This window comes from Cryptomeria japonica, chromosome 6, assembly GCF_030272615.1.
Source record: "Cryptomeria japonica chromosome 6, Sugi_1.0, whole genome shotgun sequence".
Classification (NCBI taxonomy): domain Eukaryota; kingdom Viridiplantae; phylum Streptophyta; class Pinopsida; order Cupressales; family Cupressaceae; genus Cryptomeria; species Cryptomeria japonica.
In genome coordinates this window covers 110833393-110851654 of record NC_081410.1, presented here as the reverse complement: position 1 = coordinate 110851654, position 18262 = coordinate 110833393, and the positions used below count along the sequence as shown (strand labels likewise).

The 18262-nt window shown below is 37.5% G+C and overlaps 1 protein-coding gene across 1 annotated transcript in view; it reads right to left on the bottom strand.

Annotated features, from left to right (window-relative positions):
- The window catches only part of LOC131051237 (uncharacterized), a 180087-nt gene that overhangs the window by 109781 nt on the left and 52044 nt on the right, over window positions 1-18262 (bottom strand). The window contains exon 7 of the mRNA XM_057985654.2: window positions 4059-4168. Within this exon, the coding sequence (XP_057841637.2) occupies window positions 4059-4168 (110 nt within the window). The remainder of the gene's footprint in view (window positions 1-4058; window positions 4169-18262) is intronic.

The window sequence follows — 18262 nt, the reverse complement described above, 5'->3', positions numbered from 1 at the left end:
GGAATGATCCTAATGATTCTACTCACCATCCTTATCCCATGGAGATCTAGGACCCCTTGAGGCTACTCTTTCTTGCCGTTGTAAGCAAACAACATTAAAATTTGTCTGCCCTTGATGAGTTAGTACTCATTTTCCCTCCAAAATCGACAACTTTTTCGTCAAACATGTAGGGCTACCAAATACAACTCCACACACATCCAAAGAAACAAAATCTACAGCTACTACATCAAAAAAATTGGAGTTAGCATCAAGCCTCAATCTGCATTGTCTACCAGCAAAAAATCTGCACCTTCTTTGATCCAATAGAAAGCATAAGGCTTTAGGTGTTGATAAGTTTCTAGACCAACTTTTCCTAACAAATCTTGAAGATTTAAGCATCTTGTGAACAGGGATGAAAATAATCAACAATTTTAACACCCTTAGCTTGAATGTTGATGCTCAACAATATTTCTTGAGCCAACAAACAAAATTTCATAGTATGTATTTTAATATCATAATAAAAATTCAATTTATAATCATTGAACTCAATCAAGACTTTGTTTTTTAGAATTATCATTGATGAATTTGATTCAATTTTTTCCGTGGAAAACTCAAACTCAAATATAGACCTTGTGACTTAGATCCATACAGTAGTCACCAAAATGGAGATTCATATGGACAAAAAATTGGAATTCTTAAGCAACAATAAACTCAAGTAAGGAAAATGAGAGCAAGCAACAGAACAAATTGAAGACAAGGATTTAATATGGAGAAACCCACATGCGGGAGAAAAATCCAACAAAAATGTGAGGTACAACTCACTTAAATCCACAACTCCAATGGAAACAAATATCTAAGTCTTTTGGCCCTTCTACTAGCCTAAATCTAGCTCAATTCAGTCACTATTGTGTCAAACAACCCTCCCTAACACCTTGCTGTTTTCTTTTTTCGCCTAACTAAAGTCTATCTAGGAACAATGAATAGTTTGAATTTTCTTGAAATTCTGAATTGCATGCCCTCTAATTACATGATTTGGGCATATATTAGATTGCTAAGGCTTTATCATGCAAAATAGAAGATCAAGAGTCAACAAAAGTTGACCAATTGGCGCAACTGAATGCCACGAGCCAGTTTTGTGGCATAACAAGACCATTGCTTGTCATCAAATGGTGATTATAAAAATGTCACTTTTATTATGGAACCACAATTGTCAATCAAGACAATCACTCCTTGACAAAAATGTTGCTTATTTGGATTAAACTACTGCCTATTGCAAACCAATAATTTCATCGAAAAGCTAGAAACACTCATTTTCTTAGTTTTCTCTTTTGCCAAAGACTAGTCTAAGATGTCAAATGCCATCTTGTACATTCTCCAACATTCAAGAATCCACCTTTGTTTTGAAACCTCTTCTTCCTTGTTTCTATGCAAAACAAAAGATCAAGAATTGACAAAAGTTGAACAATTGAAGAAATTGGAATGTTGCCAACCATTTTTGTCACGTGACAAAACCAACACTTGTCATCTAGGGGTGATTATTGTTGATTAAGAAACTACTTCTTGATAAAAGATCACTTAGGCTGGGGTCCCATGGAGGGGGGCTTCCTAAAAAATAGAGCAGGTGTTGCAGAGGTTTTTTAGGAATTTTTTTAAGCGGATGGTCCCATGAAATTTGTAGCACAGTTCTGCTTAAAAATTTAAGCTCCTAAATTTACGGAAGCTGATGGTCTCATGGATACATAACTTTGTCTTCTATTCTTTCTACTATGAGAAATACAAGTTAAAAAACTTATTTTCCCTCCAAAATTATTTTTTAACAGCAATCTAAACTTAAAAAAGTGACAAGTGGCAGATATCAACCCTAAGCTGGTGGGGCAATTTCTAGCCCCACCGCAATTTCGCCCGCTGAAATATGCAGTCCTAAAAAGTAGGGGCTGCTATTTTTTAGGAAAAGATTCTAAATAAACCTGTAGCATAATTTTTTTTGTTTCATGGGACCTCCTGCTCCATGAAAATAGAAGTTTAAGCCCCCTCATGGGACCACACCCTTAATTAGCCAAAACTAATACCAATTGGAAACCAACAATGTCATCTAAAAGCCAAAAATAGTCATTTTTCTATTTTTCTAAGGCCTAGTTTGAAATGTCCCTTAGCATATTGAACATTATTCAGCAATCAAGTATTTGCTTCTATTCTAAAACCTCTTCTTCCTTGCTGTGATGAAGTCAAATGGGATCATTTTATAGTTCATTATGGCAAAAGAAGGTCCACTTAGTCTAAGACACTCTCCTATATAAATTATTAGATGCTTTATTGGCTCCATAACAGTCCTTTGGGATCTCTAATACATATTAGGGTTAGCCTTCTTGTCAGAGATAGTCTCTATGAACCGTATCTTCTTTGGCAAGGATCTTGCTCTCATAGTATTTATCATGTTTTAAGATACGTGTTAGCAGTTTCTAGCATATTTAGGATTTACCTTTTTGGGTTTGTCCAAAATAGTTAGTAGATTCTTTAGTTTTTCCTTTTATTTTGTAGCCCCTTCTTGTATTTACATGTTGGACCTCCAAGCTCCCTTGTGTTATTGTTGCTCACTCATTAATTACATTTTTGAGTCCAATTGACTGTACTGTCCCTTTTTTTTTTTTAAATTAAGCCAAGTTGAACCAAAAGACCCATCATACATTTTCCATGGGTTTTGGGAATTCTGCACTAGGGAACTGGGTTTAAAATTATAATAAAGAGTGCCTCAAGTAAAGTTAAAATATAAATAAGGTCTCTTATAATTAAGGTTTATTTTAAATAATTCCTCTCAATATCAATCAAAGATCATTAAAGAAATTTGAAGAGTTATGTCTTTTGGAGGGAAAATCAATTTAAGAGAGACCAAGCAAGGAGGTCGTATATTGATCAACCATTCTGTTTTCTGATTTCTACTCCTTGTTCAAGCATTGGAATCTGGCTCGATTTCCCTAGGGACGAAAACCCTTTAGGTCTGGAATCGAAGGATGAAAACCCACAATTTCTTGGATTGATTTCACACAAAAAACCACCATTGTGCGGATTTGATTAATTTTCAGTTTGTAATTAAAGAAATATCCTTTCAAATTTAAAATTCATAATTGGTTTACAGGAATTCATATTCTTCAAGATTGCAGCAATTAATATAGTCTGTAGCTCATTGAGGCAGCAACCATTTGGGTAAATCAATCTGCTGTCTAACTGGGCCAATCATATCAATTTGCAACAACATCAATCAGCAGAAGGGTTTGACAAATCATTGTGGAACTGGCACAGGAGTACTAAGTAGAGGGCAAATGGTTATATGAATAAAATCTGCAATTTCAATAAGCTGAGTTCACGCTGATTATATATTCTGGTTTATTTGTTCAGCATGCTATTGCTGGATCAACTGCATACATTTTAATTTTCAAATCAACTCTTATTTCTGGCTGTGGGTTTATATCATTTAGTGCTGTTCCTTAATCTGCCGCTTCAAACTAGATGATTTATTATCGATAACTACTGCATACATGATTTTAATAGCAATCAATAATATTTGATTTTTCTAGTGAAGCCAACTCTTTAAAGTGGATTAAGATTGTGTAAATATCATAAAATATTCATTTGGGGATATTACATTGACCTACCTTTTGTTTTTCACGGACATTAATATAATTTATTTCTCCCATGCAAATAAGTGATGGCAGGAATTTTCCACATGTCCTTGACCTATAAACATGATATTCTTGCTACCTGACAATATTTCTAAATTAAACACAAAAATGTATAAAGTACTTGTTACAAAAATAGTTACAGTGCAAAGGAATATCAAATGCAAACTCACAAAGAAAGCAAATGTTCAGCTGGCATTCCTATAAAAAATCCCAAATTGGAAAAAAGCTTATAGGCATCACAAACCTTCCGAGGAGACCCACCTCTCAGGTTGGTTAAGTTTGATATCACCCTTCACAAAATATTAAGTTTGTTTACTTCATAGAGAAAAGGATGTGAGCATCATGTATAAGAGAAATAGTCAAAGACAAAGGCCACAATTAATTGAATTATTTAGAACTTACAGCATCAAGAGACAATACTTCCTTCACCAAATTATCACAAGTCCTATTTAAAACTTCTCGTACTCTTCGGCATCCAGCAATAAGTGTTTGTACTTCACTTCTGAATTTGCCTGGCAGGGTGAACAACCAGAGTCAGACAAGCATTACACCTGCTCAAGTTTAAAAGAAAATAGGTCAGATGGCATATGGTAAAGAATTCAGGTATAAGCACAGTGAAACTCTTGACACGAAACACAGAAATCATCAAGCTTCACAAATGGACCACCATTTTTACAGTCCCGGGTGTACCTCCCCTGTAGAAAAAAATAAATAAATGTGTTCAAACTACTAAAATTTTGCCTATGACCAAAGATGCAAAAAATATGTGAACCAAACATAAAATGATGGTTTGACTGCCTAATAAAAGCTGACCTTATCACCACATCATTCTCTTTTATGGCATCTACATGGCACAGTAATTTTGTTAGTTGCAATTTTTTATTTTTTTTTTACTACATAGTATAAAGTCATAAACAAATCTACCTTCTATCCTGATTGCCCTTGCGTAACAGCATCATTCATGGCTTTTATATTATTGGAACATTGCTATTTTTTATGGCACCATCATGATAGTCATTTGTTAGATATGATAACCTGTGAAGTTATAAACAAGCCAACTTTTTGTCTCCTGACTGGCCTAGCTTTACACAATATTTATTATTATAGTAGAGCTGATTGAGCTGACTAGTGCCACACCAGCCCTTCACTTAACATATAGAAATATAAGGACAGGATCTTCAACAAGCCCATTCCAGTCAAAGGTCTAAGTTCAAAAAAGGGGATTTTTCTATCAAAAAGGTTTGCTGACTTCAGCACAGCAGTATATTAACATCACATTAGAAAACCTGCTCGATGTAATCTGCAAACTTCATTTGATCATTTGACTGATGCTTGACCAGAAATAAGCACAATATAGTGTATCCAATGGAATACCAATCAATCCCACTTGTCCATCACCCTTGTCAACCTGCAAAGGCTTGTCAATTTCAACATCCCATCATGCTAGAGGAGTCTCTATACTCAACCATTTTGCAATTCAGGAGATGCAAGCCGCAATGTATACCTACTAGCTTCTCCATTCTACAAGAAGTAAGCTTGTTCCTCTTGATGGAGTGGATAAAGTTATAAGTGGACCAGTTCCTCCCAGCAATGGAGAAAATAACTACCAGTCATAGGGCAGATGACTACCATGCACCAGGACAGCGTAGAACTGCAATGTAGGCTCCACCAATCAACAGGGTCCATCTAGGTGACCATACCCATCCTGTCTAGTTAATCATTAGAAGCCACCAAGATCAGAAAAAATGGCACACCCTCAACTTCACACCTCCTCACTAGAGTACGGTTTTCTAAGGCCTTCATGAATCCCTCCAACAACTCTTCATCATTAAAAGGAGCTCTCCTAAGCCTAAGAAATATAACATTCGGGAACTATTGCAGATGCTGCCACATGTATAGGAGAGTTCATCTTCTCCAAACTACACTGAACAATGAGAAAAAGATGGCCACTATAGAATGTTAAGGGGAGGGCAGGGGGGTATTTCACATGAACTGCTGCTCTGTCCTTCCCAAACATGTCAACGGTCTCATAAATCTCTCCAAAATTAGAAGAGTTTGTGTCTGCATAACAAATCATTCTCGTAGAAGGGGCTTCAAATGAAACCAATACACCACTTGGGATTCATTGCAGATGCTGCCACATATATAGGAGGGTTCATCTTCTTCAAACTACACTGAAAATGAGAAGAAGATGACCACTACAGAATGTTAGGGAGGGGCAGGGGGGTCTTTCACATTAACTGCTGCTCTGTCCCTCCCAAACATGTCAAAGGTCTCATAAATCTCTGCAAGATTAGGAGAGTTTGTGTCTGCATAAGACATTGTTCTCATAGCAGGGAATCAAATGAAATCAAATATTTGATTTGTACCCAAACTTCTTTAGCACTCACCAAACTCTTCACCTTCCTCCCCTATATTTATCTCTAATGCTTTCCATGCACCTCACTCCCTATGTGCCAACTGCAATGCTTCTTGCCCTCAATTGACCTCTCCAACATGTGATGAAATCATAGAAACGAGACTCGGACTCGGCAAGGGTGACTCAACTCGGGACTTGGATCGGCCAGGACTCGACAGGACTCGGCAAAGTGAAAAACCCAAGAAATTGAGCGATTTTTAAGGAATTAAAACTTGTTTCATGCACCCTTTATTAAACAAACCTTAAATACACAATAACATCATCAAATAGAAGTTAATTTGATCACATACACAAGTATACATCGATCACATTAGTATAAACGCAAATTGTAGCCGAAGGAAATAGCAACCAATAACCATAGATATATAAATAGTGTCAAATGTAAAAATATTATAAAACTCATGGAATATGAAATCCATGACATCAAAATTCAAATGTTCCAGTTCCACACATATATCAAAAGTAAAACAACTACAAGTCTATGGCTCAGAGGAGCCTAGGTCCTTCCTACAAAGGCGTCTAATCCATGACTCGCCATGACTCGCCGAGTTTGGGTCCAAGCCACCCAAGACTCGTCGAGGGTCACTTGGCCCGTGACTCGCCGAGTTTTGGCAAGTCATGGCAAGTCACGGAACTCTGGATGAAATTGATTTGTAAATAGGGAGGATATTCCTCAGTGTGCCATTAGAAACAAATATCCAACATATTAACTTCAACAAACCCTTAATTTACACTACAAACTATCTCTAATGGTTGTCAAATCAACAAAGAAACATGCATATCAAGGAAACAACATAAACCACCTCATCAATTTAAAATTATAGAAAAGAAAAATGAAAAACATGAATATGTCAAGTTGCCCTCAAGAAAACCTAGCGTTGGGTAAAAAACTCCAGTTCTAGAAACAAAACACTCCTTATACTACTATGCAAAGGTTGAATACAAATGTTTACATTGTTAAAATGACTTCAATAAATAACAATCACAATCTCAAAGCTCCAATAACACCAACAACATCCTCACCATGAATAGACACACAAAGACACATGCAATAGTCTTAGCATGGACTAAAACCAACATATAAATGAGCACCAACCCAACACACTGCATAGGAAAGAAATATATAACATTCCTCCATCCTTCCATACATGAAAAATGGAAGATGAAATGACAAATTGGAAAACCGAAAGATGACAACTCTTCATATTCCACATTTTGTTTGAGATTTGGCAAAATCACCAACTCCACCAAGGGGCAAACGTATGTTTCCCATGGTATTGATGCGCTCACCTAAGTATTTGATGAGATCACTATGGTCTCCTTGTAAACACTCCAACAAACATGAAGCACCATGGCCCCATAGGTCCAATATGTTTTGACCAATTTCTCATATCACACCTCCCCACTAGGGAGGATTTTGGTCCCCAAAAGCCTACTAAAATTTAGAATGAGTAACTCTCATCCCCATGCCTACATTAGGATTACTTAACTTGCAACATGACTAGGCAATAACAAACCAAGCCAACGCGTCCTTCAAACAAAACTAAACCAACCACAGCACATAGCCCTCAATAATCCACTCGACATATCAACATAACTAAAAGGTACAATGCTAACTGCACTTAATGGTTTCATATTGACCTCATGCTCTATGCAACTTATAAAATGCACTTGATTTCATGGGACAGCCCTACACATTGTTGCTTACACAACTCCCTACACACATGAAGCTCACATGAAGCTCGAACAATAGCCTCTTCATGCATTTTTTGTTCCTCTAACATTGAGGAGAGAACCTTCCATTGGCATTGATTTTTCTTGCACTATTCTAAGTGCTATCAATGACAATCTTTGACCTTCCCAAGTAGGAGTTGATTGTAAACTCCCTACACCCTAGGATCACTTGCAAAACAAAATTGACCTTCCACAAAAGAGAATGGTAGAAATGCCTTGCTTGATTATGGATGCTTGAATGAACTGATTGAAATATAAAATGTACATAGGATGCCTTGCTTATAAAAACAAAGTTGATAGGTAGGATTAAGAAAGATTGTGACATGTGTCGTAATCCATGTTATGAGACAACTAACTCGACAATTATTAAAATGACCTAGGAAACAAGAATCAAATGCCAAAGATAAGATCAGATCTTATGACAACTAACAACCTTCTAGAAAGATTCCCTAGGACCTAAGTAAATTTAAGCATGTGAATAGGACCTACTAGTAAAGTAGTTACGTAAAATACCTTATTCACAACAACAACCCCCCTTAAGTGCAACTTATGGAGTAGTAGATTATTATGCAAATGATGCAAAATATGATAATTATTATGGGTCTCGGCTATTAGGCCATGTTAGGTACCTGTTGTCATTTTATGACACCCTTGGCCCATCACTGAGAACCAATCAGAGATACGATCCATGGACCAGCGCTGCCCCAGTTGATCAAGGATAAAAGTAGTGGATTTATGAAGTGTGAAGTGTTGTCTTGTCTAGAGGAAGTTCCTTTCCTTCGTCTTCTTTCCGAAGTTCCCCGGAACCCCGAGGTTCCGAGGTTCCTTCCTTTCCTTGTCTCCTCTTCTGTTCTCCGGAACTCCGGAACCCCGAGGTTCCGAAGTTCCTTCCCTTTGCCTTCTCTTCTTCCCTTTCCCGGAACTCCGGAACTACAAGGTTCTGAAGTTCCTCCCTTTCCTTCCTCCTCTTCAGTTCCCCGGAACTCCGGAACCCCGAGGTTACGAAGTTCCTTTCCCTTGCCTTCTTCGGAACTTCGGAACCCCGAGGTTCCGAAGTTCCTTCCTTAGCCATTTCTTTCTTCCCGGAACTCCAGAACCCCGAGGTTCTGAAGTTCCTTCCTTGCTGCCTCTCTTTCCCTTTCCCGAAACTCCAGAACCCCGTGGTTCTGAAGTTCCCTCCTTGGCCTTTTCCTTTCTTTCCACAGAACCCCGAGGTTCCGAAGTTCCTTTCCTTAACCTTTTCCTTTCCTTGTCTCTTCTTCTGTTCCCCAGAACTTCAAAACCCTGAGGTTCCGAAGCTCCTTTCCTTTGCTTCCCTTCCTCTTTCCCGGAACTCTGGAACCCCGTGGTTCTGAAGTTCCCTCCTTGCCTTTTTTTCGAGTTCCTCGGAACTCCAGAACCCCAAGGTTCTGAAGTTCCTTTCTTGCCTACTCTCCAGTTCTTCTGAACTCCGGAACCCTGAAGCTCAGAAGTTCTTTTCGCTTTGCCTCCTTCCCTCTTTCTCGAAACTCGGGAACCCTAAGGTAACACTTCCAAATGGCGTGATCAACACTCAAAGATTTAAATGCTTCGACGACTCTTGTGACTTGTGCACCTTCTTTTGTGGAGCTACAGGGGTGCATTTAATGATGTTTGCGGGATTTCCATCAAGAGAGGTACAAGGCCATGCTTATTTGTGGTTACGTATGTCATGCTTGCATGCTCTAACTTTGGAATGTCAGTCAATCCACCTTCTTGAAGTCCCTTTCTTCTTAGGATTGTGTTTTCAGGGTATGGCCAAGTTGCTTGCATGTACACAATGTCAGGTGCATGTACACAATGTCAGGTGCATGCACTTCCCTGCATTCCCTGACTGACATTTCCCTACACACACAAGGGTCAAGGCTTCTCTTCCTTCTCTCCTCTACGACCTGTTTTCTATATAAAGGTTGTTAAGCCTCATTGTAAAGGGTTCTCTCCCTACCGGCTTGAGCTATCCTATGCTCTTTGACTTCTCTTGTATTTATCTTGCATTTGTGCAGCTACAAGTTTGACCATTGGCCTTATAATGAATTGAAATCACCATTCTTGCCTTCCTTCAACTTATGTATGTTGTGTATGTTTCCTTACCTTCATCATAGGTGTATGTTTTGTGGCTCTTCTCTCATATATATTGTGTTAATTTATTTCTGAGTGTGACTTGTGGGAAACCTTCTCCCCTCTTGACATTCAGCGAATTCTAACCTCCATACATGCATTGGGGTCACTCATACAACTAAAGTTTGTGCATCTCCTGGGTATTTCAGTTGATTCTTTGTGTCATTTCGGGGAGGGAAAGAAACAATCTCTTCTTGGTGCATCACCTCTTTTTATTTTAAGCATTTCTCTCTTTTCTTTTCCTCTGCAAGTTGTTAAGATAGGCTTAGGAGTAAGTTTTGACGTGTTGAGTTGGTTCAACACCTACACCTAGATTGAGAAGGAAGTCGGCCTTCTCCAGAGATTCAACCCCCTTGCGCAAGGTCCCATACTTCGGGGTTGTTTCCATGTTTCACAAGGTTGCTGAGTTGATAGCTCAGCAAGGGTGCAAGCTTTTGTGATAATAGTACCCATTTATAATGCAATCTTTCACAAATGAAGAAAACAAGAAAATCCATTGGGAAAAAACTCCTCTCCAAAAGAGAGAAAGAAAAGAAACAAGAACAAGTGATAGAAGAGTGATGAATGGAAGACTCAATGATACCCCTCAAAAACAACAACCATTATAAATGTACAATCAATTATCCCTCCATAGGAAGGAAAGAGAGAATGTAGCCCCTCACAATGTGTAATATCCTACAGAAATAGTGAATACTTGAAGACAAAACATGATCCAATGCCTACAAACAACATTTCTCCCTTTGGGAAGAAGATTGACCAAGAACAAAAGAAGGAATCCTTCCCATTCCAAATAGGAATTGGTAGGAGGAAAGATCCATATCTATGATGATGTCTCAAATATCTTCTCATGCATTGCCATTTCCACAATAGATGACGCCACAATCCAATTAGGTACATACCTAATCAAAATAGAAGGTGGCAAAACTAGGATCAAGTGGTAACTTATGTTGAACTAGATCCAAAGAAAAAGATGATAAGACAACAAATATTCCATGACTCTCATCAAATAGGTGAGATAAACCCTCAAATTCATCCTCCAAATTTGAAATGTGAGACTTCAAAAAAAAGTATGAAACACCTATCAAGTAACTATCCCACAAACATATATCTGAAAGACAATGATTTACCTACTTCAGAGAATCATTGAAATCTCTCAATGAATCAGCAACAAAAGATGGAAAGGCCATCTCAATTAGAGAAGTGGGAGCTGTTAGAGAGATCTCTTGATCATCCAGACACTCAAGTACTACATCAAATTCAAGATCCTCTAATGTAACATCATCAAAAGGTAGATTATCAATATCATCAAGTGGATGAAGCAATCTGGTGCAAGATCATGTGGAAATGGTGGATTATTTGGATCTCCATAGATCTCCCAAATCTTGGTCCAAACTATACATCGACACTTTATTCCTGAGATAGGATAGTAGGTCTCTCAGACGATGCTTGTGCTTATGCTTGCACCAATCAATCCTATGATATGATCATTTTTATAACTCCAAATTAATTTTTTTCCATTATCTCTGGCTCAAGGATGAGCCGATAAAGATGAGGCAAAAGATTGAGCCACCTAAAATGTGATAGGATGCCTTTTTGCCAAGATTCAATTATCCTTAGTCAAATTGTTTACAAAAGGATGAGTCACATAACCCATAATTATTACAATGATATATTTTTTAAATGATAAATCAAAGATCAATACATGAAACGGGGTTGAAAGGAATTGATTTGATCAAAACAACACCTTCCCAAGTGCCAACATGTCCAAGTAATCACTTAGAATGCAAATATGACAAAAAACTGAATAAAATGTAACTAGGGCTGACTCTAGAAAAAGTGTATGGATGGCATGAAAGATCTCACGTGTATCTTTTCAACAATGCAAGAATTGCAAAAATCGGAGATTGTGGCAAAAAGTTCTGAGCGAGACTGATACCACTAGAAAGTTCTTGAAATCAGATTTCCAACAATATCTCTTTTGCCAAAATCTAATACCCGAGTCAAGTTATGGCTTCTAGAAAAAAACTGCCCAATGAGGGCTTAAGAGGCAACGAAGGGCCCTAATGATAGTTGTTTGGTCATCAAATTTACGACAGTCCTCTGGCGAGCTAGGCTGAGTGTTAACAACACTGTTGTGACAAGTAGGAGGTTGTCAAATTTAACACAATCCCAGCTAATGACCATTTGGATATCAAATTTAAGATAGTAATGCAAAAATAAAAAAATGCCAAAAAAATTTCAAATGCCAAAATATGAAATATTATATATGAAAAAGAGAGTTTTTGGGCCTTCTAGGCTCAATGGTGAGGTCCTTATTCCAAAGTGCACCCAACAAAATCTGAGGAAAGCAGATCGACTCCTCCGGAGGTTCCATCTCCTATATTTGAGAAGGGGTTTGCAGCCATGTAGGAGTTGATTGTGAACTCCCTACACTCCAAATCACCTACAAAACAAAAATAATCTTTTGCAAGAGAGGATGAACTGCAAAGAAACGAGACTCGGACTCGGTGAGGCTAACTCGACTCGGGACCGAGACTCGGACTCGGGAGTTAAAACTCAGCTCAAACTTGGTTGGACTCGGCGAAGTGAAAAACTCAAGAAATTTAGAGATTTTTAAAGATTTAAAACTTGTTTCATGCACCCTTTATTAAATACACCTTAAAGACACAACAACATCATCAAATAGAAGCTAGTTTGATTACATCACAAGTATACATCAATCACATAAGCATAAACACAAATTGCAGCTGAAGAAAATAAGAAACATAGATATATAAATATTGTCAAATGTATACAATATTACAAAACTCCTGGAATAAAAAATCCATGTCATCATTATGATCAAATGAGATGCAAACTCTTTCCAACTCTTGATGCACCAAATGAAAATATATGTTGTTATATAGAATTGGAGCCTAATCAGACTCGGAGGTTAAAATTTCCCTACTTTTATCAGCGCAAATTTCCCCCTAATTTTACGATGGGGGTTTGGGGGCAGCGCCCCCAAGTTGGGATCAAGGGGCAACACCCCTTGCGGGGTTGAGGGGCAGCGCCCCGCGAGACCAAAAGACTTATTATTTTATAAAGGCGTCAGGTGTTATTTTTCTATTGTTTCTCCTCACAACTCACCTTTCTCCTCCTATTTTGCCAGATGAATGAAATGAAGTTCACTTTTAGGCTCAAAGCATAATATAAACCTAAAAAAATCAATTCAAAACATATTAAAAGTGTTTTTTAACTTTAAGTTACATGTTGTCGGCCGAGTTTGGTAGTCGGGACTCACCAAACTCGACGATTTTGGGCAAGTGCAATTTTGGGTGATTTTTTGACCTAGACTCATCCGAGTCCGAGTCCGAGCCCACTGGACTCGGCGAGCATGACTCGACTCAGAAATCACCCAAACTCAGCGATTTTGGGCGATTCTTGTTTGATGAAGGAATAGCTTTCTTGATTATGGATGCTTGAATGAATTGATTGAATATTTAATAATACACAAGATGCCTTGCTTATAAAGGCAAGGTTTATAGGTAGGATTAGACAAGATTGTGACATGTGCCTTAATCCTATTTTATGAGACAACTAACTTGACCATTACTAAATGACTTAGGAAACAAAAATTAAATGCCAAAAGATAAGATAAGAGAACCTTCTAGAAAGATTCCATAGGACCTAAGTTAACTTAAGCATGTGAATAGAAGCTACTAATAAACTAGTTAGGTAAAATACCTTATTCACACCAACATCTCCCTCACAAATTCAAAACAAACTATTTCATATTCAAAGGCATCTTATACTAATTGTTTCTTCTATAGCAAGTAGCATCCTTCATGTGCAATTAGGGACTACAAAAAATAAGATCAATCCCATCTAATGGAACAACATCAAATAATACCTCCTCTACAAACCACCAATGAAGACCAAACTGCAACCTGATTGTTTCCACACCTTCATATCTACTCACAATTGTTGTAAAGAAGCAAGGTCTAAAGAAATAAATTCTTGCACTAATCTTGAGAAAAATGATGTACAAATATCTTAAAATTGATCTAAACTTAATAGAGAAACATGTTCATAAACAAATAAACAATGATACCATAACACAATAATTTACATGGGGAAAACCCTTTTAGGAGAATAGCTTAACATTCCAAAACCTACAAAATGAATTATCAAATTTGAAAGAGACTACAACACTTTTGCAATACAAGTATTTATATGAGTGTTTAGTCAGCAACTAGGAAGAATTTCAGTACATTCCAATAGCACCTTTGTACCTACAAATTCCCAATACTCAAACTAAACTACTTTCTCAAGCAGCAATTTATAGAATTTTTACAACCTAAAAACCATTTGTGATTTCCAATACCATGAGCAAATACCCCCAAGAATTATGGCACACAACTTGAGCCTGATTTCCAACGCCTTCTAGGAGAATTTATCATACAAACTACAAATAGTAAATTATCTTCCACACTTACAGCTGTCATAACTGACCAATTTTATCCACGAACCCAAGTTTCCAATGATTTTAGTCTCAAAATAGGTACTCTCTAACAAATAATGAAGCTTGTCATAATCTGGTTAGGATTCCAAAGTAACTTCCCCTGTTTCTGACTTCTTATATGTCATAAAAATGTATCATAAGCTATCCTAGGATCTCCCAAAGATAGTAGACCGACAATAACCAAAATACATCCTCTTACAACACTTTACAAAGCACTGTCACATGGCAAATGATGCCACAACAAAATACCATACCCCATTTCTAGTTGGGGCTAATTTAAATAATAAATATGAAAATGTGCAATTAATTTGCAGAAAAGTGCCAAATAATAAATAAATAAAACTAGGAACTTGCAAAGGTTGAGGCACCTTAATTCCCAACAATTGCAACCATCCCCAATTATGGGAATTCAAATAAGTTACAACCTCTAGTGCCAACTCATTAACTTGCCCATAAGAAATCAAATCCAATTGAGAATGAGTCAAAAATAGCGGTAATTTTCTTATCTTCTAATTGCACCTTAATTTTGGAAAGTTATGTGAGCTATTCAACTCCTTGCAAATTGCTACTAAACTTCCATACACATTTATTGAGGATAGCACATGCTAAACATTTCTCCACATCTAAAGTACACTCAATCTCCAACAACTCACGTCCCAATAAGTTACAACTTCTATTCCCAACTCATTAACCTGCCCATTACAAATCAAATTCAATTGAGAATATGAGTTAAAAATAGCATTAATTTTCTTATCTTCTAATTGCACCTTAATTTTGGAAAGTTATGTGAGCTATTCAACTCCATACAAATTGCTACCAACCTTTTATACACATTTATTGAGCAGAGCACATGATAAACATTTATCCACATCTAAAGGACACTCAATCTCCAACAGCTCACATATAACCTTAGTTTGCTTAACCTTCTCATTTGAAGTTGCCAATTCCAAGTTTAGTCTCCAACATCTCTCTTCTAAGTGCCCATCTCTATCATATTTTGTGCAATGAGACCTTCCTTTACCTCTGCTCTTTGAATCAACTCAAGAGGCGACATTCATCTTGTTTTTTCATTTGTCACTTTGCTTGTTCTTGTTCAAAGAGTTTCACTTCTATCTAGCTCAAGGCAACAGGCATGAGCACACACCTCATCTATATCTTGCAGCTTGGCCATGAGGACATTCCTCTTTAGGTGTCCAAACAACCCTCCATCATGAGAACTTCTTCATCCGCAACATTCTTTCCCATTTGGACAAATTCATTTTAAACTCACTTGTGTATGCTTGCATGCTTTGTCCCTCCCCTATCTCAAGTAATGACATTGCATAACCTACTCTTCTTTGTGGCATATGGGATAGGAATATTTACATAGCAGCCTCTTTAAATCTTCCTACTTCAAACCAATAACACTTTCCTAATTTCCGACAAGCATGCATAAATCTATAACCATCTAGGAGCATGCCCAAAGAGCTTTAGCGTTGAAAAACTGTTTGTAAGAAGGTAACTAATGAAGACTAAAACATTCCTCCATCTAGTACACCCATTGATCAAGCTTCTCAACATTGATCTCTCCATCATAGCCTTGTACGACAATTTCTTACTCTACCTTAAGAATTTTCTCTTAGAGAACTCACCTTGCTCCATCTCTTTTCTTTCCAATTCCCTTTAATCCATGTTCTCTTTCAAAACTGCTAACTTAGAGATTAGGACCAACATCATGGTTTGCAATCTGTCAACCTTCTTAGCTAACAAGCTTGTTGTACCTATACAAAAACATCATATTGGGTCAAATTTTCATTTATCTACCCTTGACATGTTTTGAAATCTTATCTAGTCTGTATTGTCCTATTGATTGTTTTCTCTCACAAGATCATGAAACAATCATCAAAGGTTAGACTTGCACCTATATAACAAAGTAAGAATTTCCTATGATTTGGAGTCAAAAAGTGGAAGTGTGCATAAAGGAGACAAGGCATGCCATTCCAAAGAACAAAGATAAAATATGTAACCATTAGTGTATTAGTACATGCCAAGACAAAAGGCATGGACTAATGCAAAGAAACTTTTGAAATAAAAAATTCTTGTTTTTTGTAATTGTGCACATCTGCAGCAAACGATATGCCAATAAAAAGCAAGAAATTTTGAAAATTCTATGTAATGGCTAGCACAAGTTTAAACAAATAAGCATTAAGAAAGGAAACTAGTAAATCAAAGTCAAAAGTGTGCACGAGAGTTTGACAAGTGTGCAAGAGCAAGTAAAGAGACACATCAAATGGAATGAAGGCACGCCAAAGCGAAAAAGGATGATGCACAAGAGTTCATGAGCACTTAAACGAGATCACAAATGCACCAAAGTGAAGGAAGACTAAACATTTGACAAAGTAATGGCATGCACCTAGTAGCTAACATGCACCTCATAAATGAGAAGTAATTTTTTAAAGAAAATGCCTCCAAATGAATGGAACGTGTCAAAGGCAACTAACATGCCAATACAAAAGCATAGAGTTTTATTGCAATTTTTGATCTTGTGAAGGAGTTGTCACGAAATTTTGCACCCTTGTTGAGCTATCAACTCAGCAACCTCATAAAAAAGTATGGGACCTTGCGCAAGGGGTTGAATCTCTGGAGAAGGCCAACTTCCTTCCTAATCTAGGTACAGGTGTTGAACCAACCCAACACTTCAAACCCTACTTCTAAACCTACTCTAATAGCTTGTAGGAGAAAAGACGTGAGGCAATGCCAAAAGTAAAGAGGTGATGCACCAAGCTAAGAGATGTCTCTCTCCCCACCCTAGAATGACGCAAATAATCAATCAAAATACCTTGGAGATGCACAAATTTCAATTGCATGAATGACACCAAACACATGTATGGAGGTTAGGTTTGTTGAATGTCAAAAGGGAAGAAGGTTTCCCACAAGCCACACTCAGAAACAAGCTAAGAAAGCATATATGTGAGAGAAAGCCACAAAACACACATTTATCATGAAGGTAAGGAAACATACATAGCATGCATAGGTTGAAGAGAGGCAAGAATGATGATTTCGATTCATTCTCGGGCCAATGGCCAAGATTATAGTAGAAGATAGCTCCAACTAGCTAGGACAAAACCCCTTACAATGAAGCCTAACAGCCTATTTATAGGAAATAGGTCGCTAAGAAGGAACCAACAGTCAAAGAGGGGAAACCCTGACTTGGTGTGTAGAGGAGAATGTCAATCTAAGAAGATAGAGAAGCGGTCAGGTTTGACATGATGGTGGTGCGTGCAAGAAACCTGACCGTACCTTGACAAGAAATCCCAAGAACAAAAGTACTTCTAGAAGGTAAATTCCTTGATAATCCCAAGATTGGAGCATGCAAACTTGACATGAAGACCATCAAACAACCATTAATAGGCATGGCCTAGGACTCCACTTGATGGCAACCTACAAAATACATTAAATGCACCCCTGTAGCTCCATGAATGAAAGTAGACGAGTTGTAGGAGTTGATGAAGCATTAAGATACTTGAGTGTCGATCATGCCATATGGAAGTGTTGTTGATCATTGGACATCGGGCCCTTAGGAAAAATATTGCTAAGGATGAGGAGTCGGGAACCTCGTAGTTTGAAAGACCAAAGGGACAAGAGAGAGGGGAGAGAGGGACTTCGGGTTTCAAGATTTGGGGAAACAATCTAACTCTTACCAAAACAAGGGTTAGACCAATTCCTCTAAATCCAAAATCTAACAAAGCAAGGGATTTCAGATTTCAGGGTTCGAAGAAACAATCTAACACTTACCAAACGAGTAAAGGTTAGACCAATTCCTCGAAATCTAAA